The following is a 21,837-nucleotide window of genomic DNA, read 5'->3' as shown; positions in this document are numbered from 1 at the left end:
AGACGACATTGGCGGGTCCCGATTTATGGCACTCTTTACCAACTTTTCTGAAAAGAGATCCGATAGGCTTCTCTGGCTGGATTCGGACCGCAATTGGATACCTCACATTGGAAACCAGATTGCGCATTTGGAAAATCTATTCATCGTGGTGCCAAGCGGAAACTTTCCCCCTCCTGTGATAATGCTTTTCACCTAAATGACGGGAGATAAGAGGTGCGGCTTTAGTGTGTCGTCGTCATCCCCCTGTGGTATACGGTCGGTCGATTTGATGGTTGGCAAACAAATTTGAAGGAAGAGTTTCGCTCGGAACGAAAAGCCCAAGCAAGCGTGAAGAGGAAGCTGATAGTCGCGAGAAGATGGGCACTCATCGACGTGTGGTTAGGTTTCGGGGTTCCGGAAGGGCAGCGGGAAGGCGGGTTGGCGGCGTGTGGGTTCCTGGTGGCTGTGGGCGGTGCTGATGGCGATGGTTTTGCTCGGCAAGCGAGAAGAACCTCCTGTACACGGACGGTGTCAGTGTAGGTGGCCATGCGAGAAGAGAGCAAAATCCAACGGCGTTTTTTTCCAGTTGATGTCGGCGTGGTCGGCGAGATGGTTTTGCGTTTACAATAATTGGTTGGTGCAATGATCGTGTGGTGTGGATTGCCCTATTTATGTTTCGGGGCGGATGCGTTGGTGCATCCAGCGCGCATCAATCAGTCACGCAGCATAGCCAAAAATGATTTGAGTGAGAGCTTTCTCACCTGTCAAAAGAAGTTTACTGAAGATTGATCTATGTTGGATGTTAAAACTTTAGAAGCATTGTTAAGTTCTAAGCGAACTGCGAACTGATGAAAACACACTTGCAGACGAATTCTATCAAATTCTTGCAGAATTACATCAAAGTTGTATAATTGTTATATTATACTGGCAATATCTCTGAAGATACAAAAATCTCTACGATCTCTAGTCATCCCTATGTGATATTGAATCATCGACATTGTCTAGCTACGCAACAGACATTATTCACAATAAGATACGACCTAGCAAAACCAGCTGTATACATATCTAGTACAATGTTGTCTATTGTTAGGCAATTTTGGCAAAATAAGCGAATATTAGTAAGAATCTTCTAAAGCACAAGAAGTAACCTACGTCAGAACGGCGAAAAAGCGAGAGACTGTCAGGGTCGCTACTACAGTAATTTGCTGCTACTTTTCGTTTAATATGAGCTATCAATCATTCGAAAACCCTATACACAGAAGAAAAACAAACGAGACAACGATTTTTGTTGCTATGTGAGGTTTGATTTAAATGTATGGATCAAACCAAACCCTCTAATGCGCAAACTGTATTTTGTTATAAAGGAGCGTCACTCTTACATACTGCACAGCTAGTCAAACGCTGATGTAACGCACCAGCGCATTTGAAGATTTGAACCGCAAACGCGACTTTTAATGTCGGCTAATCGATGTTAAAGAATTGAAAAAAAAGAATCGCTACGAGCACGTAACCGTAACACAACCAGAAGATAACGAAGAAGCTTTGGAATTTGCTGAAACTTCGCTTTTATGTCAATTAACTTCACTCAGAGCCAAACAACAAAATCAAAAAGAAGACAGTTAAATGAAAAGAAGATAACAACGACAGGACTTGTGGGAATGTGGGTGGGCCTAAGAAAAACGATCCAACCAACGCCAACCGAACGCGTTTCTAGGTTAAAAACCAAACAAAACAGTAAAAAAAAAACAGCAAAATGGCAAAAGAGCATATTGAACTAACTCGCCTGCAATTGCTTTTAGGCGCATAAGATAGAGAACCAAGGCACCAGTGTATAAACAACTTTATGCCAATCGTTCTGAGCACTCTTGGAGAGAAACATACATATACATGACGATGAACAGATAACGCAAATGTATAAATTGCAATCGCTTTGGATATTTCCCCCACATCTGTCTCCTGTACGGACCACGGTGTGCGAGGCAAGACTTGGATTGTACCAGAAAAAAACGGAAATAGTAATGCAAAAATAGTAAAAGCACACAACCAGTGCAGTGTTTTGTTGGTGTGCCACATTTCGAATTGTTCTCTGCTTTCCTCTCTTGTGAAGAAATCTTTTTGCTAAATATTCTCCTCCCCCCGTCCCCCTCCTAACCGTCCGCCGGACTCCAAACAAAACCGGACACGGACGAATGGACGGAACAGGTTACCATCTGGTGTATTTCGGGGAGGATACACTGAAGATGATGCAAAGATAAAAAAAAGAAAAGACTTTAATAAAAGATGCATATATACATCCATTTTCAAACGAAACCCGTTCTTTTTTGTTGCCGCAAACGTTTAGCGATTGGACTTAGTAGAGTGTTCTTTTTTTGTGATCGTATTTTAGAACTTTTTGTTGCTGTTGTACTTAATGAACGAATTCCTTCCGTTGTCGAACAATGGCTGACGTACTCTAGCATGGACAATTTATCTCGATCTCGATATGCTATCTATATGTTGTACCCCCCACAACCCTAACTATCCTGCTGCCGGAGCCATTTTCGTCAACCATACTGTTGTTTTTCCCTTTATTTTTCACTCTCTCTCTCTCTCTATTGTTCTTGTTGCACCGATGCTCCATTTTTGTTTGTTGTAACATCCGATATGCTCCGCTTGAGAGCCTCAAAACTATCAACAAAGCCTATTAAGGGTCCACCTTAATATGTGCATCGTCAGATCCGTTGGCATTTGGTGCCATGGTGGGACCGTTTGATCTCTCTGCAGCACCGGAGCACGGAACACGGTGCATGTCCGGGAAAGGGACGATACAAGTCTGTGTATGTACAAGATGTACGCGAAAAGCGGTGCATTTAAGATTAATGAAGGGACACAAGATAAACCCGGGAGGAGAAGGAAGTAAAGATGCGCAATGTGATCGTCTACCTACAATACTGCTGTAAATCTCCCTTCTTTCGCGTTTACCTCAAACGAGGCCCCAACCACAGCACCACTAGGTGGTCATGGCTGACGACAGTACGAAAATACAGACGATCCGAGGATTGGTACAGAGAGAAAGAGGGACACACACACAGGAATAGAACCGCAAACACTGGCTTACATGGGGGCCCACTCAGCGCACACTCTAGTCGCTGTGTGCTAGGTGCCAGTAAAGAAAAGCTCAGGTAACGTTGTGATAGCGTTTGTCTAGCGAAGACAACTTCACTATACACCTCCCATATATACTCATACTTCAATGCGCTAATGCCTCACATCAACTCCTCTATCAATTCTGTTTTTCGATTTTAGTATCTGCCGCGTATATAAGTGCGTAGTATAATACGAATATTTGGCTAATGTTGATAAAAAAAAGCCTGCGGACAGAGAAAACTAGAGCAAGAGTGAAGATGTGTAGAGATCACGTTACGCGGACGAGAGACGAGCGAACCCGCACTAGGGGACGGGGACTCCCCCACGAACTCTCCCCCCTCCCGTTCCCCGTAAAACGCGTCCTTTTACTGTGCTTCTAAAGCTGGAGGAATCAAAACTGAAGATAGCTAAGTAATAAGCGATTGCGTTAAAATACTTACCAAAATACGAGCGACAGAGAGATCTGGAAATCAAGAGTCTGATCATGCTTTTCCCCCTTCACTCGCTGCTAGCATATCTATCGAAAACGAAATCTTGTACACGAAGAGAAGAGACCATAGGACTCCAAAAGAGGATCACGTGCTAATGCGAGCAGGAACAGTGAGCGAGTTTAACTGATGTGTAAAGAGACAAGAGTCAGAAACCAGATGTCAGATAAGTTGCTCCACTAGTTAATATATCCTGACAGAAGGATCATTGTCACCGCTGTTCAAGCACCGACCTCAAACCGATACCCTTGGCACACCTCTAACCACACTCGATACCCCTAACCACCGTGGAAATCGATCCATCGTCTTCCTCACCAGGTGCAAACTATCGTGTACTGCGGTGCATATATCTTTCAGTGATATGGACCACCATTTTGTTTTCCTTTAGTGTGTGACATCCACATCCACACTGCTCCTTTTCAAATATACTACTTCCATCGGTCACTCATCCTAGGATGCGTCTGTGTCTGTTACCTCTGGGATGGTTTTAAGGTGTGCTGCGGGTGAGTCCGGATTGGCACGCGTAACCATTCCGATACGGTGTGTGATCCAAGGCAGCGGGCTGTTCGCAATGGTTAACGTGTCCGATTCGTGTCGAACATCTGTAGTACACCGTTTCAGTCCTTCCAGGCATCATGTACTCACACACCCACACCGGAAGTAGTTTTTCTTTCTTTCTCTCACTCACTCTCTAAACTTTTCAGCCTTCACCAGCGGATGGTGTTCCACACCACACCGAGTGTTGCAATGTGCGTGTGTGCTACGTCTGTGTGTTTGTGCTAAACAATACAACTCCTCTTAATACTTCATTACTTCCTACGTGCACATCACCATCATCGTCTCAGCATCATGGACAAGTAGTATCGTGCAAAGTGTGTCGAACTCGCATCCTTCAAACGATGTTTGTGCTACGAAAATGGAATAAAACTCTCTCTCTCTCACACACACACACAGCTCCTACCAAGCAAAAAAAAACAAGAGAATCCAGAATCGAAACCTCATACCATCTGCTTTAATGTTCTTTGCGATGAGATGTACACCTGCAATACTGGTGCGTGGAAGAAGATGGCCGCACACCCACGGGACGGTACCTCGGATGAGTGTGTCTTTTCGAACGTTAGTGCCTGTGCTGTAGTGTATTAGGGATTTGAGGTGTGCACTTAGTAGCAGCGCCATGTTTCTCGCCTGACAGCGGCCAGAACCCACAGCCGATAGTGTGAGCACGCCGTGTGTTGTGTTGTGTGGATGCTGTCCCACCGTTTAGCCGACTCGTAGCGTCCTCGTTGTACCTCGGAATCTCCGGTGACGTGTAACGCTGCTAAAGCGTAGCAGCCGTAACGTAACATATCTTCATCAATATAGACTAAGAATTTCCGATAGATCCCGTCTGTCATATGCATGCCGCCTACCCAGTGTGGCAACGTGAGAGACAGGGCGTGTGCCTTACCTTGTGTAGTTGTGCGGTGCTGGCAGGCTGTCCGTGTCGTGAGATTTCTTCGTGTCCGTGCCCGATTTGCCAGAAACCGGTGGATGTGCTTGCGGTGACATGCCATGTGTCTAGTGTATGTGTGTCTGTTTGTGTGTGTTGTGCATCACCTACCACAGGTTTCTGTGTCTCAGGTAGCACCGGAGAACGTCCGGGCACGTGACAGCAGCTTGCCGGGCTAGTCACCATGCACAATTACGCCGCCCTTCGTTGGATCTATACAGTGTGCTAGTTATAGCAAAAGGCGAGAATTATATTTATATACATCACGACGACCAGCTACGAAAAACAAAAACGAGAACCATTCCCCTCCCCCTCCCTACCTCAATCAACAACAACAAAAAAAAAGTGAGGCGTGAGAGCAGAACGACAGTAAATTAGTGTAACCCGGACATAGTAGAGTAGAGCTACTAGTAGAAGTTGGAGCGGGGAGGCAAACTACACTCTACGATAAGTCTGATCAATTAAAACCTGCGCCCTGCAACGCCCCCACAACGAATCAGCGATACATTCCCGGTTACAAACGACAACTCGGTGTCACCGTGACACACGTAACTTTTTATTTTATCGAAAAAAAAATTCCAAAGTTCCGTCCCGCTGCTGATTCGGTACAAGCGCTACGGCTGTTGGCACAGGCGTATTACAAAAAAAAAAAAAAATCGGGCTGCATACGCACTAAACACAACACAAGACAACTACTCTACTGCTGATGTTCCTGGTCACGGCACCAGGGAGTGAACGGTAACAATGTCGGTGTGGCTATGAAGTTGTTTGAAGGGCAGAAACATCTGCGCGCTTACCATCTTTCCCATGTCTATCTTGTTTTCTCTCCTCTCTTCCTCGTTATCCGGAGGTGACCGTTTCCACAGGACTAGAATGCACCACACGGGTCCTACCGCATCGACACAATTTCGAAGGTTTTACGCAAGATGGTGGCACTACACCCCGGGCGGTCGCGTCTGAGATCCTACCATCGCGCGGTGATGTTGTGTGGGAAGCGAAAGGATCTCCCTCTGAAACACCGAGGAGACGGATCAGGATCAGGCTGATGTCGAGTGTGTGTGTGTGTATATGGATGTCGGACTCTTGCAACTAAACGTACTTGGTCCTGCAACATCTACTGCCAGCACCAACTTCAGCCTGCATCCTTACCCGTTCCAAGATCCTCAGTGCAATACTAAAACAAAACAAACAAAACAAAAGATACAAATCAAAACATAAAAATCCTGAAAAAAAAAACATAACTCTACTCTCTCCAGATGTGGTGTCGTGCGCAATCCTAACCGGATTTAGCGTTATTTTGTTGTTGATATATTATGACATATTACGCAAAAGTTTACGAAACACGCATATATGGACTCATTTCTCTTTACTCACTCTATCTTTAAGCTCTAATCCTATAAATCTGCGTATATAATAAGCTGCCTGCCTGCTGCCGTTGCTGCCATCGTCTCATATCGCCGCCAACGTCGTTACCTTCCTCTTCTACCGTAGATGATAAGAACGAGCCAGCCAAACAAAAAAAAAAAACCTAGCAACAACTACTTTCGGTTTCATTTTTCCTCGTGCGTTTTGGGCGATCGGTATGGCCGGTGGCTGCCCGGCGGTCTGTAGCTTGCCAGGAGGTACCATGGGAAACTCTACTCGTCCCGCACCTTCCGCGCCTACTGCACGTCTGCTTTTACCCCCGAATTGTGTCGATCGGTAGGATACTGTACCTGGGACTCATTGCATTTCAGCCATGTTGGATTTGGACATCCTCCAAAAACTCTATCGCCATCGCTTACCATTCGGGATATACCGGAGCACTTTCGAACTTTGACCGGAAGGCGTCTGCCGTCCCACAGCTTACCGTCCACACTATCTTCTACCATTTGAGGATCAATTTTCTTTTTTTTTTCAAATTTTACTTTACTTTATCTTATTTATTTTACAAACTCACACACACGCATATACTCTCACATGCGTGTGTATGTGCGTGCGTGTGGATGTGTGAGTGTTCTGTGACAAAGCACTCTCATACCACAAGGCACAAAACGCGTCTGTTTCTCCTATATATTTTCCTCCTCTGCGCGCGCTTCCTGCTGCCAGCTTCCAGCTATCGGTTATCGGCCACCCGGGGTGGGCAGGGTTCGACGGGTACGGACTCTCGAAAAGCGCAAACCGACTTTTGCGCAAGTAAAAGACATCGACGTGCTTCCCAGCTGCACCTGCCCACCCATGCACGGCCACAAACCACGTGTCAACGTCACCATCTATACGAACGTGTGCGCGCGTTTATCGTGTTTGCCTGCTCGTACTTTTTCCACCCTGATCCGGGTACGGGAGATAGCGCACAACCGGGTAACGCTGGTTGGGGACGGCACACGCCTAAGCCGTCTAGTTGTTTGGGATGCACCGCCGAATGTGGAGTGTATGGGGTTGGACATTCCCTTCCTTACCTTTGAAGCCCCCCCCCCCACTCTAGCCTCTCTTTCATCTTTACCTGAAGTAGTATTAGTGTTAGTGGAGCAATTGATTCTGATACTGATTGTCTGGCGGGCATTCTTTACCGTTCGAAACGGTCACTCGTCCCCTGACTCTATCTGTGATTTAATACTGAACGTTACTTGGAAGCAATCGAAACGAGATCGATGATGCACGAAAACAAAACCGAAAGCCGAAAACACGAAAACTCTTAACGGAAAATCGCGTAAGGAAATCAAACGTACATACCAAAATCCCCCTCCTCCCCCCCCCCCCACACATCTATCAACACCTCCGGAACACAGAAACATGAAAGAAGAATGAAAAGAAAGAGAGGAAGAATAGAAACCCAAAAAAAAAACAAATGGATAAAATTTTCAAAATAAAAATAAAAAAAGTTTAAACCATTACACCCGATAATACAACAAACCCGATAAAAATCAATCCACGCGGAAGCGAATAGCCGATTCGCTCACATATAAATCCAAACCTAACTAAAAGGACAAGTGGGAAGAGGGCGGGTAAATAAAAATAATAATAATAATACTACACGGTACTCGACTTAGTATTCAGTAATAAAAGTTTGCATTTGTTTACGAGTAAGCAAAATAAGTACAAAAAAGAGGTTTTTTTTTAACTTAGTACGATGATGACAAACAACCCTGTATTTATGTAGATCTCATATCCACCCTCTGTTTTAGGACCTTGTTCTGTTGCTGGGTCTGGTACACTGTAGACTCTGCCGCCGTCCTGGTCTGTTCTCCATCAAGCAGAGTGTGTGCAGCTCTCAGCTTGCTCCTCCTCCATTCTCTACTCTGTTTGCTGTCGACCTCTGGAATTAAACTCTACAAAATCTCGAATTTCCCACTTCCAGTCTTGCTTCACAGCAAGTCCTTGGTGGGCTTAGAGCGTGCTGCCCAGGACTTTCAGGATGCCTCTTGTCTTAAGGTGCGCTGTTTGTCTCTGTGATCTGATCCACCGCGGCAAAGATCCACATTGATCGCCTTGAACGGCTACACTACGAGGTCCTTTACTAGATGAAGCCCAAAACGAACTGGTTGTTGTAAATAGTGGCGGATCTGAAGGATGGGGCCCCGATTGCTACCTCGAGCGGCCTCTCCTCGTGATGAGAGCTCGAGTCAGAGTTTTAAATCCAATTTGGATAAAATCTTGGTCAGATCCTCTTTCAGAATCCTCTTTTCCAGCACTCGCTTCGAGTAGATAACAACACCATTTCGCTTTCTTTGTGTTGTTATTTTCTCATGCAAGTGGCAACTATTGAGGCAGGCTGCATGTACTCATTGGTCAATGGCATTACTGGAGAAAATTAAACTGGATTGTGACGTTCTTTTTTTTTCATTGATTGTGAATCACAGCTTCTGTTGAATGTTCCAGAGGCTTAAAATGATTGGATGACCAGATCTAGGTTCCGTCAGAATCTGACAGCTATTTGCCCGATCGTATCCGGCCGACAGGATATGTGACACATTTTTTTCTCGCACTTTGATTGAGCAGACTTCTCGTCCTAGCTGCTGTAAATTAAGAGGTAAAGTTCTCAAATGTTGACAGTATGTATTACAGTAGTATACGTTGACCATTGGCCGGGGGACCGACCACAGCTAGCTCTAAGACACATCACTTGTGAGGTATAAGCGAGACGTAGTTCACTGGGCTGGTAGATGTTACTTTATTGAAGGCTATATTTCTATTCTAAGCTTAGCAAAAGCAACCCTGCTGGAGCGGTAAGGGTAGTACACTTGGGGCTAGAATTGTGGCCTGGCAAATACTGGTTCCGACAGTAGGCGTGAGTTCGTGTGAAGGAGACAGAGTGAGCAAACTCTCCAGCAAACACCCGTTTGAAGTGGCTACCATTGCAACTCGTTTAGCTTTGTCAAGCGGTTATTTTTATCTTTTCTTTTTCTTTGCGTATTGGTGCGGTGTGAGACTATCGGCTATTTAGGAGAACCATCTTTCTCTGGGTCTGGTGTTGGGATGCAGGATGCGGCAGAATTACTCGTTGTTGTAGTAGTCAAACAGTCGGTACAGTGGGTCCATGTGGCGTTCCGGCATGTAAGGATCGGAGCGTAGCTGGAAGGCGTGGGTCGGATGACACGATTCCCGGAAGCAGTTACCGTTGATACATCCTTTGCACATACCGTTGCAGCATATCAGTCCGGAAGCGCACTGTCCGTAGCGGATGTGGCCAGCCTCATTATCACCGCACGCTTGACCTGGGCCCTGGTTGGAAGATGTGGATAGGGCCGCCGAGTTAAGTATAACCACCACCTGGTGCCTCGGAGTGCTAGCTTACCTGATAGCAGTCCAGTTTGCCGCAGATGTTGTAAAACGATCCGTGCGTGCATTCCCTTGGATCGCTTTTGGGCACCATCACATTACAGCGGATCTCTATTATATTGGTCCTGTACATTGAACAGAGAGCATAGAGGGTGAGAGAGTGAGGCAGTGTTTAAGCTAGGCTCGTGTATACAGCGACATTAGAGTTACTAACGGTTGGGCTAAACTCCAGTAGAGATATCCCATCAGCAGCACCGTTACAAGCAGGACACTTGCGGAGGACATTTTCTATTTGGAAATTATTGCTCACACACACACACACACACACACGCACGCACACAGATAAGGCAAACCGAGCAGACAAGAAACTGGCTCGATTTAACGGACACACAACAAACGCACGCTGTTAAAACAATGCAAAGCACAAAACACGTCCGGTCAGAACTCGGCCCCAAGCAGCCTCACACTAACCACATCCGGTGCGGAAAAAAGCGATTACCTATCTACACTTATAATTACAAAAAAGCTGCTCCGGAAGCGGAGTATTACTGCTCAGTACGGTGCGCCGGATGTGTCTGTCTGACTTCAAGGATCTGTCCCGTGCCTTTTATACTCGGCCTCGATAAAGCTGGCACAAGCAGTGTGGCAAGATGTCCGTCCATCACCACCTTGTCTGCACCTTAGCAGGGGACAAGTTCTTCCTCTCCCATAGATTCCCAAGATTCATTAGCATCATCTTTCTTGGAGATGCATCATTCCGGACAACTGTCCTGGAACCAAAACCACCCAACATTCCAGAGATCGTGATTCTTGTGGCGCGTGGCATCTCCTTTCCGCTCTCTAGCACCCACATACAATCGATGCAGCATCCCCAGACAGACATTGATGTCCTCAACAAAAAAAGAAGAAAGAAGCAAGATGGCGGCTATAGTCTGGTGCGTCCGCTCATTAGCATCTTTTCCGTGGTGGGCCATCCGGCTAGAATGGATCGATCCGTCCATTGATGCACTAATCGAAGTGACAGTACGCTGGTCAAGTGGAATCATTCATCCGCTGCAACCGCTCCTAGAGTGGCGGGAGGAATAAATAAGTTATTTTAATTGTAATTTTAGCATCAATTGGTTGCATAATTAGACTGCCGCTTTCAGCCGAGATACTTAAAATGCACGAATCGGCGTGTTGGTGCGGTTAGTTCGTTTTGGATCAGTGAATCAACGCGCACCATAGCGCAGGATATTGTAGCAGGACATTCTCCAGATAGCCTTGAAGCTGTGTAGGTATAGGAGGGATGCTTACGGGAGTTTTTTTTTGGCAAAAATTTTCCTAATAATTTTAGACAAAAGGACAGATTTTAGCCTGACAGGATTCGCACACGGATTCGGAAGCGGGCAACAATCAAACTCGTAAAATCACGTTCAACCACACCAATTAAACAATATGGAGTTTGGAGGAACTGGGCGAACATCAGTAGCGGATCTCTATCTAAATCCAAAGGCCCCTTCGTCCTGAACATCAAAAGTGTTGGCCAGGGGAGGGGAGGGATTCAATGTTGTGTAAAATGTCTAAACTCATGTGTTTTGTTCCGGTCGATCTGGTTTACACCGATTTGAAAGCCGCTTTTGATCGTGTCCCTCATCGTACCCTCATTGTCAAGTTTGAGAAGTTAGAATTTAGAAATCCTTTGGCATTTTCAGGCTAAATTCCTACCTATGTGAACGTGTCCGCCCGTGTTAAGTGCGGGACTTCCTTCTCCGAACCCTTCTTCTGTCCGTTTGGGGTGCCGCATGGCAGTGTATTTTGAGGCCCTGACTGGTCTTCTTGTTTGTCAATGATATTTGCTCTAATCTTAAACTGTGTCCTCGCTTTGCGATTGTTTGTTACTCCAGGATCATCTCAATTCCTTCTCTACCTGATTCTTCTCTCACACCGTGCTAAAGACTTTTCCTTAAGTCTCCCAAAATGTAATCTTATATCATTCTGTGGCTCCCCGAATCGTAGCGTTTTGGCTATTGTATCGTTGGCATCCCTCTCGACCAGGTGATGTCTGCAAAAGATCCAGAGATGTGCTTAGATCACCAACCGAGCTGAAGTTAATCCGCCACCGGGCCGCCGTACGGTGTTGAGAATATTTCATCAGGCATCAATTGCTCAAACTGAGTGTCCGTGATCAGGATCCTGGATCGTTTTTCAGATTAAAGCCACGCGACTGTTCTTTCCTAGCGTTAAAGTGTCATTTCGGATCCATAATTTTCCATTATTAGTATTCAAACAATCCTTAGCCCGGCGTCTGTATTGCTCAAAACATATATTTATTTGCAGATAAATGCAAGAAGTAAATGTGTGTACCCGTTCGTACGTAATGGAATCGGTTCTGTTCGTATCTGTTTGGCATCCCGTGTGTCCGTAGCATATTACATAGAGAACATACATAGAAGTTAATCACACACACACGCATTTAGTCACACTCGGGACAATGGATGATTAGCTTTGGTGGGGGAGTCTTCCCAGGAGCGTAAGGTTGAAGGTTCCCTACACACTACGGATCAATCTACTTCCTAATCATTTTCTTCGGCAGATAAATATCGTTTTGACAATCCGATTTTGTGAACTACAGCTGCTGCCTGGCTGCTAGCGAAGGTACACTAGGCTCACTAGGGGAGAAGTGGCCAAAAAGGATTTTCGTTTTTTTTATAACACACTTCCTAACACATGGCAATACTGCTCGCTTAAGTGTGTGTGTATCCGTCTGCCAGCTGGTCCATCCTAGTCGTCCTTCTTCGGGTAGCTCAGCTCGTAGAACAGCTTGCCGATACCGGCCAGCCCAACCAGGCTGAGTACCATCGTCACGGAGAACAGCACATTATCCATTGGACCACCCTTGAGGAACACGGGCTTACCGTCGGGTTTCTGGAATGTAAGAATTAGTGCAAAGTAAGTGTTAGTGCGTACTGAGTAAGAGTGAGTGAGTGATGTAAATCTTTTTAATGAATGATTTCAATAAACTGCTCACGAAGAGTTTTCACATTATTTTTGTGATTTGAAGCGCAAAGATTACTTAAACTCCTTTGGGATTCGAATCGACATAGAGTTTTGAAAACTGTTTTGGAGACCGAAGTGCTACACGCATCGAGCGACAGCAAAAAATATTACTCTATCGTTTCCCTGACCTTCGGATCTCGTCGGACGGCCCGCTGTCATTGTTTTCGATGGTTTTAAATGTTGTAATTAGGCTAAATAAAGCTAACAATTCCCACCAAGCGATTTTTCAGTAGAATATCTTGCGAATCAAAGTGAATTGCTTTGACAGCGGACGGTGAGCAAACTATGCCCGTGTCGGATCGCAGCGAGTCGGCTTTTGTACGGGTATTGTCATCCGCATCGTACCGATCTTATGGTGGTAACGCCTGCTTTCGCTCGTTAAGTGTGGTTTGGCTCCCGAAATAGTGTTTTAAGGGCCAGAATGTGTGAGCCTGTGTGACCGGGATTAGCGACATAGCGTAAACCTTATCCCCTACACCCATACCTGGAACTTCTCCTGGATGTGTTTCAGCTGCTTGTAGCCTTCGGCCACCTCACCGGACGAGGCCGTTGCGGTGCGGGAGAACTGGCGATTGTTTTGCAGCACCAGTCGGGCAATGTTCTGTTGCGGGGAGAGCGAGAGAGAGAGACAGTAAGGTAAGTTTGCTAAATTACGTAAGTTTTGTTGGCTGACCGATCGCGGCGGCCAGAGTCTGCCAGGGTACACAACAGGAATTTGGTAGATTTTCTTCCAAATTACTAGTACAAGCACCGCTACAATTGCTACTTACCTTGTAGCTCATGGTTGATGTTGTGAAGTCGACGAGTCTTTCGGTACCTCGAGCAGCGGTAGCTCTACTTGCGTAACTTGCGTCGAATTCGTTGAACAAAAACAGAATGGATCGAAATGGGGTGAAAAAACAGGGATGGAGAAGTGACATTTCACCCTTGCAGCTATTTTCAGTTGGCCACATGGGCGGCAGTGCTGTCAACTATTTATGGCGTTTCCATTGGCTGCATAATTTTATGGAAAAATTAATATTTTTCCTCGTCTTTGACAAAGAAAGAATAAAACATCTGTACGTGCGTTGTTTTTGTGTTTTTTTTATAAAAAGAAATCCGAAATCAATTGTTTTTTACCTCCAGTAAATTTATGAATTATGATTTATTTTTCTTAGGGTAACTGAAAAGTTCGCTGCAGTTTCGAGCAGTCGAGCAGAACGCGAGCTCAGTTGTCTGTCGTTGTTATGAAACGGGAGCGCGCTGTCAGCTGGCTGCAGTGTTTACGTAAAATTCGCTATTGGGCATTCGATTAGCGAGCACCGCCGGGAAAATGTTACAATTTCCCATGCTCAGTCGGTAAAGTATTGGGAAATCCATCACCCATCTCTTCTCTTCCACCTGTCTTTCTTGTTTTACCAACTGGAGTTGTTTTTTCTTCTTCTTCTTAGGTTTGTTCCGCTCGTACGGCACACGGCCAGAACCATCCACACCGGTACCGAGTTACTGTTTCGCAGCACGCCAGTGCTGTGTGCCGAGCCGCTTAAAAAGAAGAAAAAGCTTGACCCACAGGTCGTGAAACAACGCGAGGAGCGTAAGCGCAAGCGACTGGAGAAGCAAATCCGTCGGCTAGAGAAAAATGCCCGCCAGCTAAAACCGATCGAGGAGCTGGAAGTACCAATGGAGCTGATCGACGAGCAAGGGTAGGTGTGACTCGTTTTAACCCTCTAGCTCAGCGAGCGAAACAATTTCATTCGATTTTCCTTTTTTCTTTCTATTTTGCGGCAGAAAGCGTAAGCGCAACGTACCGAAACCAACAGCGGAGCTGCTCGAAAGCCGTGCCCTGCTCGAGAAGCAGTGGGCCAAATACCGGATGCAGGAAACGCTCGCCGACTATCAGCTATTCGATCGGATTGTGGTGTCACAGACGAAAGCGCTCAATGAGCTGAAGCTCGAATCGGAAGACTTGTACCGTCAGGCGATACAGCCCGATCCGGCGCTAGTACCGTTCCGGGCGCAAGGTCCCGTTGCTACACCACCAATCAAAGGCTACGAGCAACCGGACGGAGAGTATATCGATGTTTCCAGAAAATGGGAATAGTTTTCCCATCGAGAAGCGTGACCGAGTTGTGAAAGGCGATTTATTAGCAGACAAAGAGCGTTTTACTTTAAATTAGTGCCGTTTGATTTAAGTGTTCGGAACGGAACGTACGTTTCATAATAAACACGGGGAGTGTCATCGCTGTCCCTTTGATGAAATTAGCTTTATCCTGGAATTCTTGATTCCGTGGTAATCCGGCGATAAATCGCTCGCATTCAACGGTATGCGGAACGCCCCGATCGGGCCAAAACTGAGCAAGTAATCGCTGATTTTCCACAGGCCAATGTGATGCCAGAAACTAGCGGAAAATTCTTGAGCCGATCCGAACGTTCCGCATACCGTTGGATGCGTCTTTGCACCGCTCATGTTTCTGTCCATTACGCTAACTCCATCGAACGAAAATAATACTTTCTGTTCAACAACTTTACTTTATTTATACTTTTTTTAGAGTTACAAAAAAAAACATTCTACCAGCAATAAACACTTACTTCTGATCGGTGGAGAACCGATGTACCGAACGGGGTGCTTTTATCATCGCCTTTGCCCTCGCTGCACCGACCATCTCCGCCAGCTGGTACGTATCGTACGCCGTGTACAGTACCGTCACCGTCATCGAATCATCGTCCACTCCGTCGTGCGGATTCTGATGCTCCTTCACCATCAGGTTGACCAGCTCCGGGTAAAAGTGGGGAAAGACGGGCGGCGCGTAAAGGATCAGATGCCGAACGCCCCGTATCCGATGGCGCCGGAAGAAGTGTGCCCGCTCGGAGTAGAGCAAAAAGTGTTTGCTGCCATGATAGAACATGTCACGGGCCCGTGCAATCTTCGCGTCCGTCGTGTACTCGCAGATCTGCGTAAAGCTAAGCTCTTCCTTTTTGAAGTGATTCCTCAACCGGATAAAATCGAAGTAGCTCGGTACGTAGATCAGGCAGCGTGCCATCGTAACGGACCGTGCTTGCGGTAGGACGACGTTCAGAAAGTGTGAAAAACGAGCCGCACCGGCACCGTCCAGTGTGGTCGTTTCGATGCGCTGAAAGTTTTGTGGCACGCGCACCGCCACGTGCTTGATGGTGCCGGACGTTGGGCGGTGGCACGTGCGCACCTTGCCACGATAGTTGTGGAAATGTTTGTTGTACAGCCATCGGAATTCGGGCAGCTCGAATGCGGACAGCAGTACCGTTTGGCGGTAGAATTTGGACCATCCGTTAAGGCACCATTCGCGTACACGGGAAAATTCCGTGTATTCGGTGCTTTTTGGCTGGTGGTGCAGATGGTCCATAATGTGCAGGATGTGGTCCCAGTTCTGGGCGTAGCATACCTCCGCCTGGTCTATGATGAGCAGCTCGATGCTGGCGAGAAAATCGTAGTCCCGGTGCTTCTCACCCTTCGCACCGATCGTCATCCGAAGCCCGAGCGGTGAAGCGATTATGATGTCCGACGAGTAGTATTTCGCGTACAGCTTCATCGTAGACCGGTTAAATGCGATGCCGAGCCGAAAGTTGTCATCGATGTTGCCCGCAAACGTGCGCTCGTAGTCGGCGGGCTTCGGGTTGCGGCGGGGAAAATGTAACGACGATCCACCACCGTACTCGTCCGTGAACCGTTTCCAGTTCATGACACTTTTCTCCTGGTCACCGGCAAACAGTCGCTTCAGCACGGTGACACACTGAAGCGCTGACTCGCGGAACGGTAAGATGATGAGCACCTTCGGGCGGACAAATCCTTGATCACGGTACTCATCGTCCCCAACCGTCGGTTTCTCATCCACCTTAATCGCTTTTTGCTCCTTCAACCGTCGACGGAACCGATCTTCGACCGGTTTCTTCTTGCCGGCCTTTCTGTTGGTGGTTAGTTTGATTGTGTGGTGCTGTATCTTGCTTACTGCCTTCAGGACGTGATTCAGAGCGTGCAGACTGTAGACGTACCGCAATCGGTCCGCATTTTCGAAACTTCTCTGCGGATAGTGCAAATCCTGATAGCCGTTCAGTATCGCAAACGTATCACGCTGGAACGCATCCATCTCTTCCGTTATGTTGCGCACAATCCGATCCTTCACGTGTAACTTGCTCCACTCGATAGTATCCTCATCGGAAGCTTCCGGTACGGTGGGTAGTGTGCCCGGTTTGGCGTATCTTTCCTTCGCAAAAATCCCTTTCGCTTCCGACCGCTTGGTGCTGATTGGGCGCCCTTTCGGTACCTCGACGAACACGTGGCCCAAACTACCGAACGACATGGTAGCCGTTTCGACACGTGGTGGTTCCGCCGCAAGCGCTTCCACCAGCGAGGGACTTAAGTTGTGCGCTGTATGTAGCAGGTACGGATCGTTCGACGTTGCTTCATCCTCATCGGACGACAGATCACTTTCGTCCGGTAATAGCTCCTCATCCTCTTCATCTTCCTCCTCATCCGGCGCATCTTCCTCTTCTTCCGCATCATTATCCGAGTTAGATACCAATAAACCACTATCACTTTCCTCTAGCCCTTCCTGCTCTTCTAACTCGTCATCCAGCTCTTCCTGCTCATCTAGCTCATCATCCTGCTCTTCCTCGTCGTCCTCCATCGCCGAATCGCTCTCATCCTCACTATCCACCGCCTGCCCAATCTGTTCGTTAAACTCCACCGCCAAATCTTCGAAGCCCTCCTCACCACCATCCGACGCCTCCGTATCGCTGGACGCGTACCCAACCGCACTGGCGGCACTGTTCGCCTCCTGGCGATACTTACGCTCCGTTTCGATCTGCCGTTTCTGTGCCTGGATCGCTTCCTGGGCCCGCTCAATGTGTTTCAGGCTGCGCTGATACTTTGTCTTCGGTGGCCGACCCGCTTGCTCCTTTTTCAGCTTCTTTTTCATATCCTTGCTCATGTACGGTTGCTTTTTGCCACCCTTGCGCCCTTGCTTGAATGGTGTCCGTCTGTTTGCCATGATTGATAGTCGGCAAATATCAATATTAGGATTAAACAACGCACCGCAACATTTAGCTTACGCCGTGTCGAGTTTGTTTACGTTTTTGCTGCAAGCACGTGCACTGCACGAAATTGTCGTTCGTTTTGGATGCTTGTGAAAGCAGTTTTAAAATGAGCGTTGCTGAACGTTGCTGTGATTTAATTAAAAAAAAAAAAAACAAGTTAAACATGTCGGTTCGTTATGATTTTTAAAAATTAGTTCTTATATCTTTTTTAATATTATTTAACTAATTTTTAAGCCCTTTTCAGCGTCATGTACAACCAAAACAATATATGGTCTTCTGCGACCGCGTACCCGTGTAGGCCATACGTTATGTGTGGGAATTAGCAATTTAAATTCCATTTAATTTTTTTTTTACTCGAAAACGTAAGAAACAAATTGTTCTAGGCATTATATAAACTTCAAGTGTGTACGACTTTCTTTTCAAAAGATATCAAGGAATTAAAGTGCAAAACTTACCCAGATCGCTAAAATTCGATTGCTCGAACAGGGTTCGTTGACATACGCAGCCTACAGTCAGCTGTCGCGCTGACGTTTGGCGTAAAGTCAAGAAGAAGGTTACGTGCTGCGTGTATGTGTGCGTGCGTGTGTATGTTGTGTTTTTTGGTGCGTATGTTTTTTTTGGCCTACCTGCTCGCACCGCACCATCCATGCTCTAGCCGGAGGTGGAAGGAGAGCATACATTTCAGTGCATTAAGCATAAAAATAGTGCGGTGTATTGTTTGGTTTTCAGTTACCGTATTCATTACCTCCATCGAACCGATTTAAGTTCACCCATCCCATGCCCATGTTCGCTGTGTACGGTGTGTGTGTGTGCGCGTTTTTTTCCGGATACAGATAAGCACGGAGTGTTGCGCCGCGCTCGCCTTCAATCAACTCCCGAACCTTGCGTTGCTGATTGTTGCTGCCACCCCGTTCAGACCACCTGTCCGTTTGCGCTGGTAAGCTTTACGTAATGTAAACTCGCTACATCCCATCAAGCACACCGAGGGGTAGAACGATTTTTCCTGCGCCGGAAGTGCCGCAAAATGTTGAAGAGGTCGAAATGCTTTGATAGCTACCAAATTATTTGTTTTGTTTTATATGATTTATTCATCACTACGTGTTACGTTCTTATCGGTCTAGAATGCAGTATGCGTTATCTGTAATCTTCCATTTGTCTGTCCTTAGCTTACAAAACTCTCAAAATTCACGTTAAATGCTTTTTCCCGAAACTCTTTTTTGGTTCCTCTCTGTTAGAGGTGGGAAAATAATTGCAAAAAGGCGGTACTGGTTCCGTACGATTCCGCAAAACATCGGAACCAGTTCCGGCAGGTAGATGCAAACAATCCTTCCGGAACCGTTCGGGATCGTCGGAACTGTCTGGAAGCACAGTCGGCTGGGCGCACGGATGGAATCCGGAACAGTTCCATTGGGTTCGGACGATTCCATACGGTTCCGGACAATTCCGACGGTTCCAATGGTTCCAATAGTTCCAACGGTCCTGAATGGTTCCGACGAATTCCTTGGAATTAGAACTGGAATTACACGTGCCGGAACCGGATCGGAATCGTGGGTGTGTTCCAGAAAACCAATCAGTACCCTGTTCTCTCTCTCTCCACCTCCACACACACACACGCACGCACACTCACCCACAAAATCGTATGTGCTTGTACGTGCGTACGTTGCATTGCAAAAGGAGAAAAAAATGGTGCCCAGAAAAATTCCACGCAACACAAGAATTAAGTACCCTCCCTCGGATTCTCCAGCTCCCCTCCCCCTCTCCCCACCCTCCTCTATATACAGCCCAACTCCGGCACAGCGTTTCCCCTAGCATGGCAGCTTATCCTTCTTCTCCTTGGCGGTACGTTTCTTCTTGTGCTTCTTGCCAGTAACCACCTTTACGTTTCTTTCAGATTCCGTCTCGGAGCAGAGCGTGGTCAGCTGTATATCGATACTGGTCGTCGGCAGCTTGATCGGCGAGGCCGTACTTTTGCCCCGCGTACCGGCGTACGATTTGCGCATCTTCGGCAACGGTTGGGCAGCGGTCACCACGATACCGCCGGTCCGGAACTTGTTACCGGTTTTGACGCCCGGCGAAGGTACGGTTGGGGGTCCGCTTCCCGCCGCCCCATTCACACCGTTCGGTGGTGGTGCGTTACCGTTGTTGGGACCGGCGGACATTGGGGCGGTCGTGGACGGGACGCTCAGCAGTGCCTTGCGGGGGGAACCGGCCGTCGAGAGGGAGCTGGTGGCGAGCAGACGGCGCGACTGACCGACCCGTGCACTGCGCGACAGGTGAGTGATAATTTCCGCCTTCTCTACGATCTTGCTCAACGTCGAGCTGAGCGGTGGATGGCGGAAGTTTACGGTATTTAGGAAAAGTCAGAAAAATCAGAAAAAAAACCCAGAAAACTCCATTAGCGGTTCGTGGAACAGCCACAAAATCGTCGAAAGCACGTACCGTGTTTTTCGCTTGACGCGCGAAATGCTGCTAGTTCCGACGCCACCACCACCGCCAGTACCACCATCCGTTCCGGTTGGATCCGTCGATTTTTTCTCAACCCCCGTGCCGGTCAGCTTGTGCTTGGCTGCCGCCGCAACGGCCGCAAACTGATCCGAGCCAACCGTTATCTTCACCCGAACGCTACGATTTTCCTTATCCTTCTGCGTGCCGAGCACGTGCGAATGGTGCTTCAGTAGGCTTTTGTGGTGCTTTTCCTTCATGCTGCGTTTCTCATCCTTCCAGGCGGCCAGCTTTTGCGAACAGGCGCTAGTTGATGGGATGGAGAGAAAGGCAAAACGCAAAAAAGGGATAGAATAAAAACAAATTTGTAACTGGACTGATGATGGTTGATGCTTACGTGAGTAGCGCCTCGTTATCGTAGTGGCTAGACTTGACGAGTGTTGGTGGAGCGCCCCAGGAGATTGGGCGCGGATTGTAACAATCGTTAACGTAGCCGTCCGAGTGTGTACCGGTCCAGATGGAGCGTTTGAGCGAGAAACGAACCTGACAGTGGTCCGGGCTAGCCGATTTCATTACGTCTACCGTTCTGGAAAAATGATAATTACACGTTGTACGATAAAGTATATGAGCCCAGAAGAAGAGGAACAAGGCTGGTCTCTAATATATTCTGCAATTTGCCTACTAAGGTCCCTACAGTATTTTATTGCAGATCATGAAAGCAATTGTTCATATGATATTTAAGAATGGAGTGGATCGAGATACCAAGAATCAACTGTATCCTAACCTAATGACTTGAATAAAATTTATAGGAACATACTTTTGGGAAAAAAACTAAGGTAAAAACTTTGTCCGAGTTAATACAACTACGTGATATCAGTAAGTCTAGTAAGCCATTAGATGGTCGCGCATGGGCTACCAAGAAAAATAGAAGATAGATCTCACCTTTCGCTTCCACTGGATCGCTGCCAGACCCGCTCCTTGCCGATCACCGGCGGGAACTCCTTGATGATGCTCATCACCATCTTGCTCTGCTCGTCCTCATCCTCCGACTGGTAGCGATTGGCCGCGGAACGTACGATCAGCTCGGGCGGCATGAGGTATTGCGTTTCGCAGCCGAGCAGTGTCAGCTTGCGTATGTTGTCCGTGCGGCGTGGCCGATTCCGTCGGCGAAAGGTGCGCTTGACCGTGTTTTCCGTGTCGGAGGCGGCTGCCGGCGGCAGCAGCAGCTCGTCCTCGGACGTGTACTCGAAGAAATCGCTCGCCGGCTCGGTGGTCGGGATGTCCAGCACGATGCGCTGCACGCTGTGCGATTTGCGCCGGTAGGCTGGCGGGCGTGCCAATGGGACGGTTTGCTTTTTGCTCTGTAATAATGGGGAGAAATGGGATAGAAGAGTGGTTGTGAGATGGCGATTCGCATGACGTTTAGGACTACAACAGATCGTATAGGACTATAACTCTGTACAATTG

General features: G+C 47.3%; 6 protein-coding genes across 7 annotated transcripts in view; 2 read left to right on the top strand and 4 right to left on the bottom strand.

The window, feature by feature from the left end:
* Positions 1-9,555: 9,555 nt before the first annotated feature.
* On the bottom strand, positions 9,556-10,144 carry LOC126562434 (uncharacterized). The gene is made up of 3 exons (XM_050218949.1): positions 10,055-10,144; positions 9,857-9,965; positions 9,556-9,783 (listed from the first exon to the last, which is right to left on the bottom strand). Exons 1-3 carry the CDS (start codon positions 10,123-10,125, stop codon positions 9,556-9,558), a joined length of 408 nt encoding a protein of 135 aa, XP_050074906.1. The 5' UTR covers positions 10,126-10,144.
* Positions 10,145-12,590: 2,446 nt separating this feature from the next.
* On the bottom strand, positions 12,591-13,664 carry LOC126561580 (cytochrome c oxidase subunit 7A, mitochondrial-like). The gene is made up of 3 exons (XM_050217817.1): positions 13,650-13,664; positions 13,364-13,480; positions 12,591-12,747 (listed from the first exon to the last, which is right to left on the bottom strand). The coding sequence occupies exons 1-3, from the start codon at positions 13,659-13,661 to the stop codon at positions 12,604-12,606; spliced, it is 273 nt and encodes a 90-aa protein (XP_050073774.1). The 5' UTR covers positions 13,662-13,664; the 3' UTR covers positions 12,591-12,603.
* Positions 13,665-14,191: 527 nt separating this feature from the next.
* Positions 14,192-14,959, top strand: LOC126562917 (39S ribosomal protein L40, mitochondrial). Its single transcript, XM_050219520.1, has 3 exons — positions 14,192-14,217; positions 14,310-14,561; positions 14,647-14,959. Exons 1-3 carry the CDS (start codon positions 14,192-14,194, stop codon positions 14,957-14,959), a joined length of 591 nt encoding a protein of 196 aa, XP_050075477.1.
* A 484-nt stretch (positions 14,960-15,443) lies between these two features.
* LOC126568417 (U3 small nucleolar RNA-associated protein 25 homolog) lies at positions 15,444-17,883 on the bottom strand. The gene has a single exon (XM_050224890.1). The coding sequence runs from the start codon at positions 17,880-17,882 to the stop codon at positions 15,444-15,446; it is 2,439 nt and encodes an 812-aa protein (XP_050080847.1). The 5' UTR covers position 17,883.
* A 1,850-nt stretch (positions 17,884-19,733) lies between these two features.
* Positions 19,734-21,837, bottom strand: part of LOC126567480 (cytosolic carboxypeptidase Nna1) — a 28,827-nt gene continuing 26,723 nt past the window's right edge. For both annotated transcript variants that reach the window (XM_050223710.1, XM_050223702.1), the window contains exons 13-16: positions 21,313-21,731; positions 20,768-20,956; positions 20,368-20,676; positions 19,734-20,247 (exon numbers count right to left, since the gene is read on the bottom strand). In XM_050223710.1, the coding sequence (XP_050079667.1) occupies positions 19,734-20,247; positions 20,368-20,676; positions 20,768-20,956; positions 21,313-21,731 (1,431 nt within the window). The remainder of the gene's footprint in view (positions 20,248-20,367; positions 20,677-20,767; positions 20,957-21,312; positions 21,732-21,837) is intronic.
* LOC126556295 (glutamine-dependent NAD(+) synthetase) overlaps positions 20,095-21,837 on the top strand; it is a 33,385-nt gene continuing 31,642 nt past the window's right edge. The window contains exon 1 of the mRNA XM_050211543.1: positions 20,095-20,201. The gene's annotated coding sequence lies outside the window, so the exon portion shown is untranslated. The remainder of the gene's footprint in view (positions 20,202-21,837) is intronic.

The sequence above is a fragment of the Anopheles maculipalpis genome, chromosome X (genome assembly GCF_943734695.1).
Source record: "Anopheles maculipalpis chromosome X, idAnoMacuDA_375_x, whole genome shotgun sequence".
NCBI lineage: Eukaryota > Metazoa > Arthropoda > Insecta > Diptera > Culicidae > Anopheles > Anopheles maculipalpis.
Note: the sequence above shows the minus strand (reverse complement) of the source record. Positions and strands in the feature narration are given on the sequence as shown.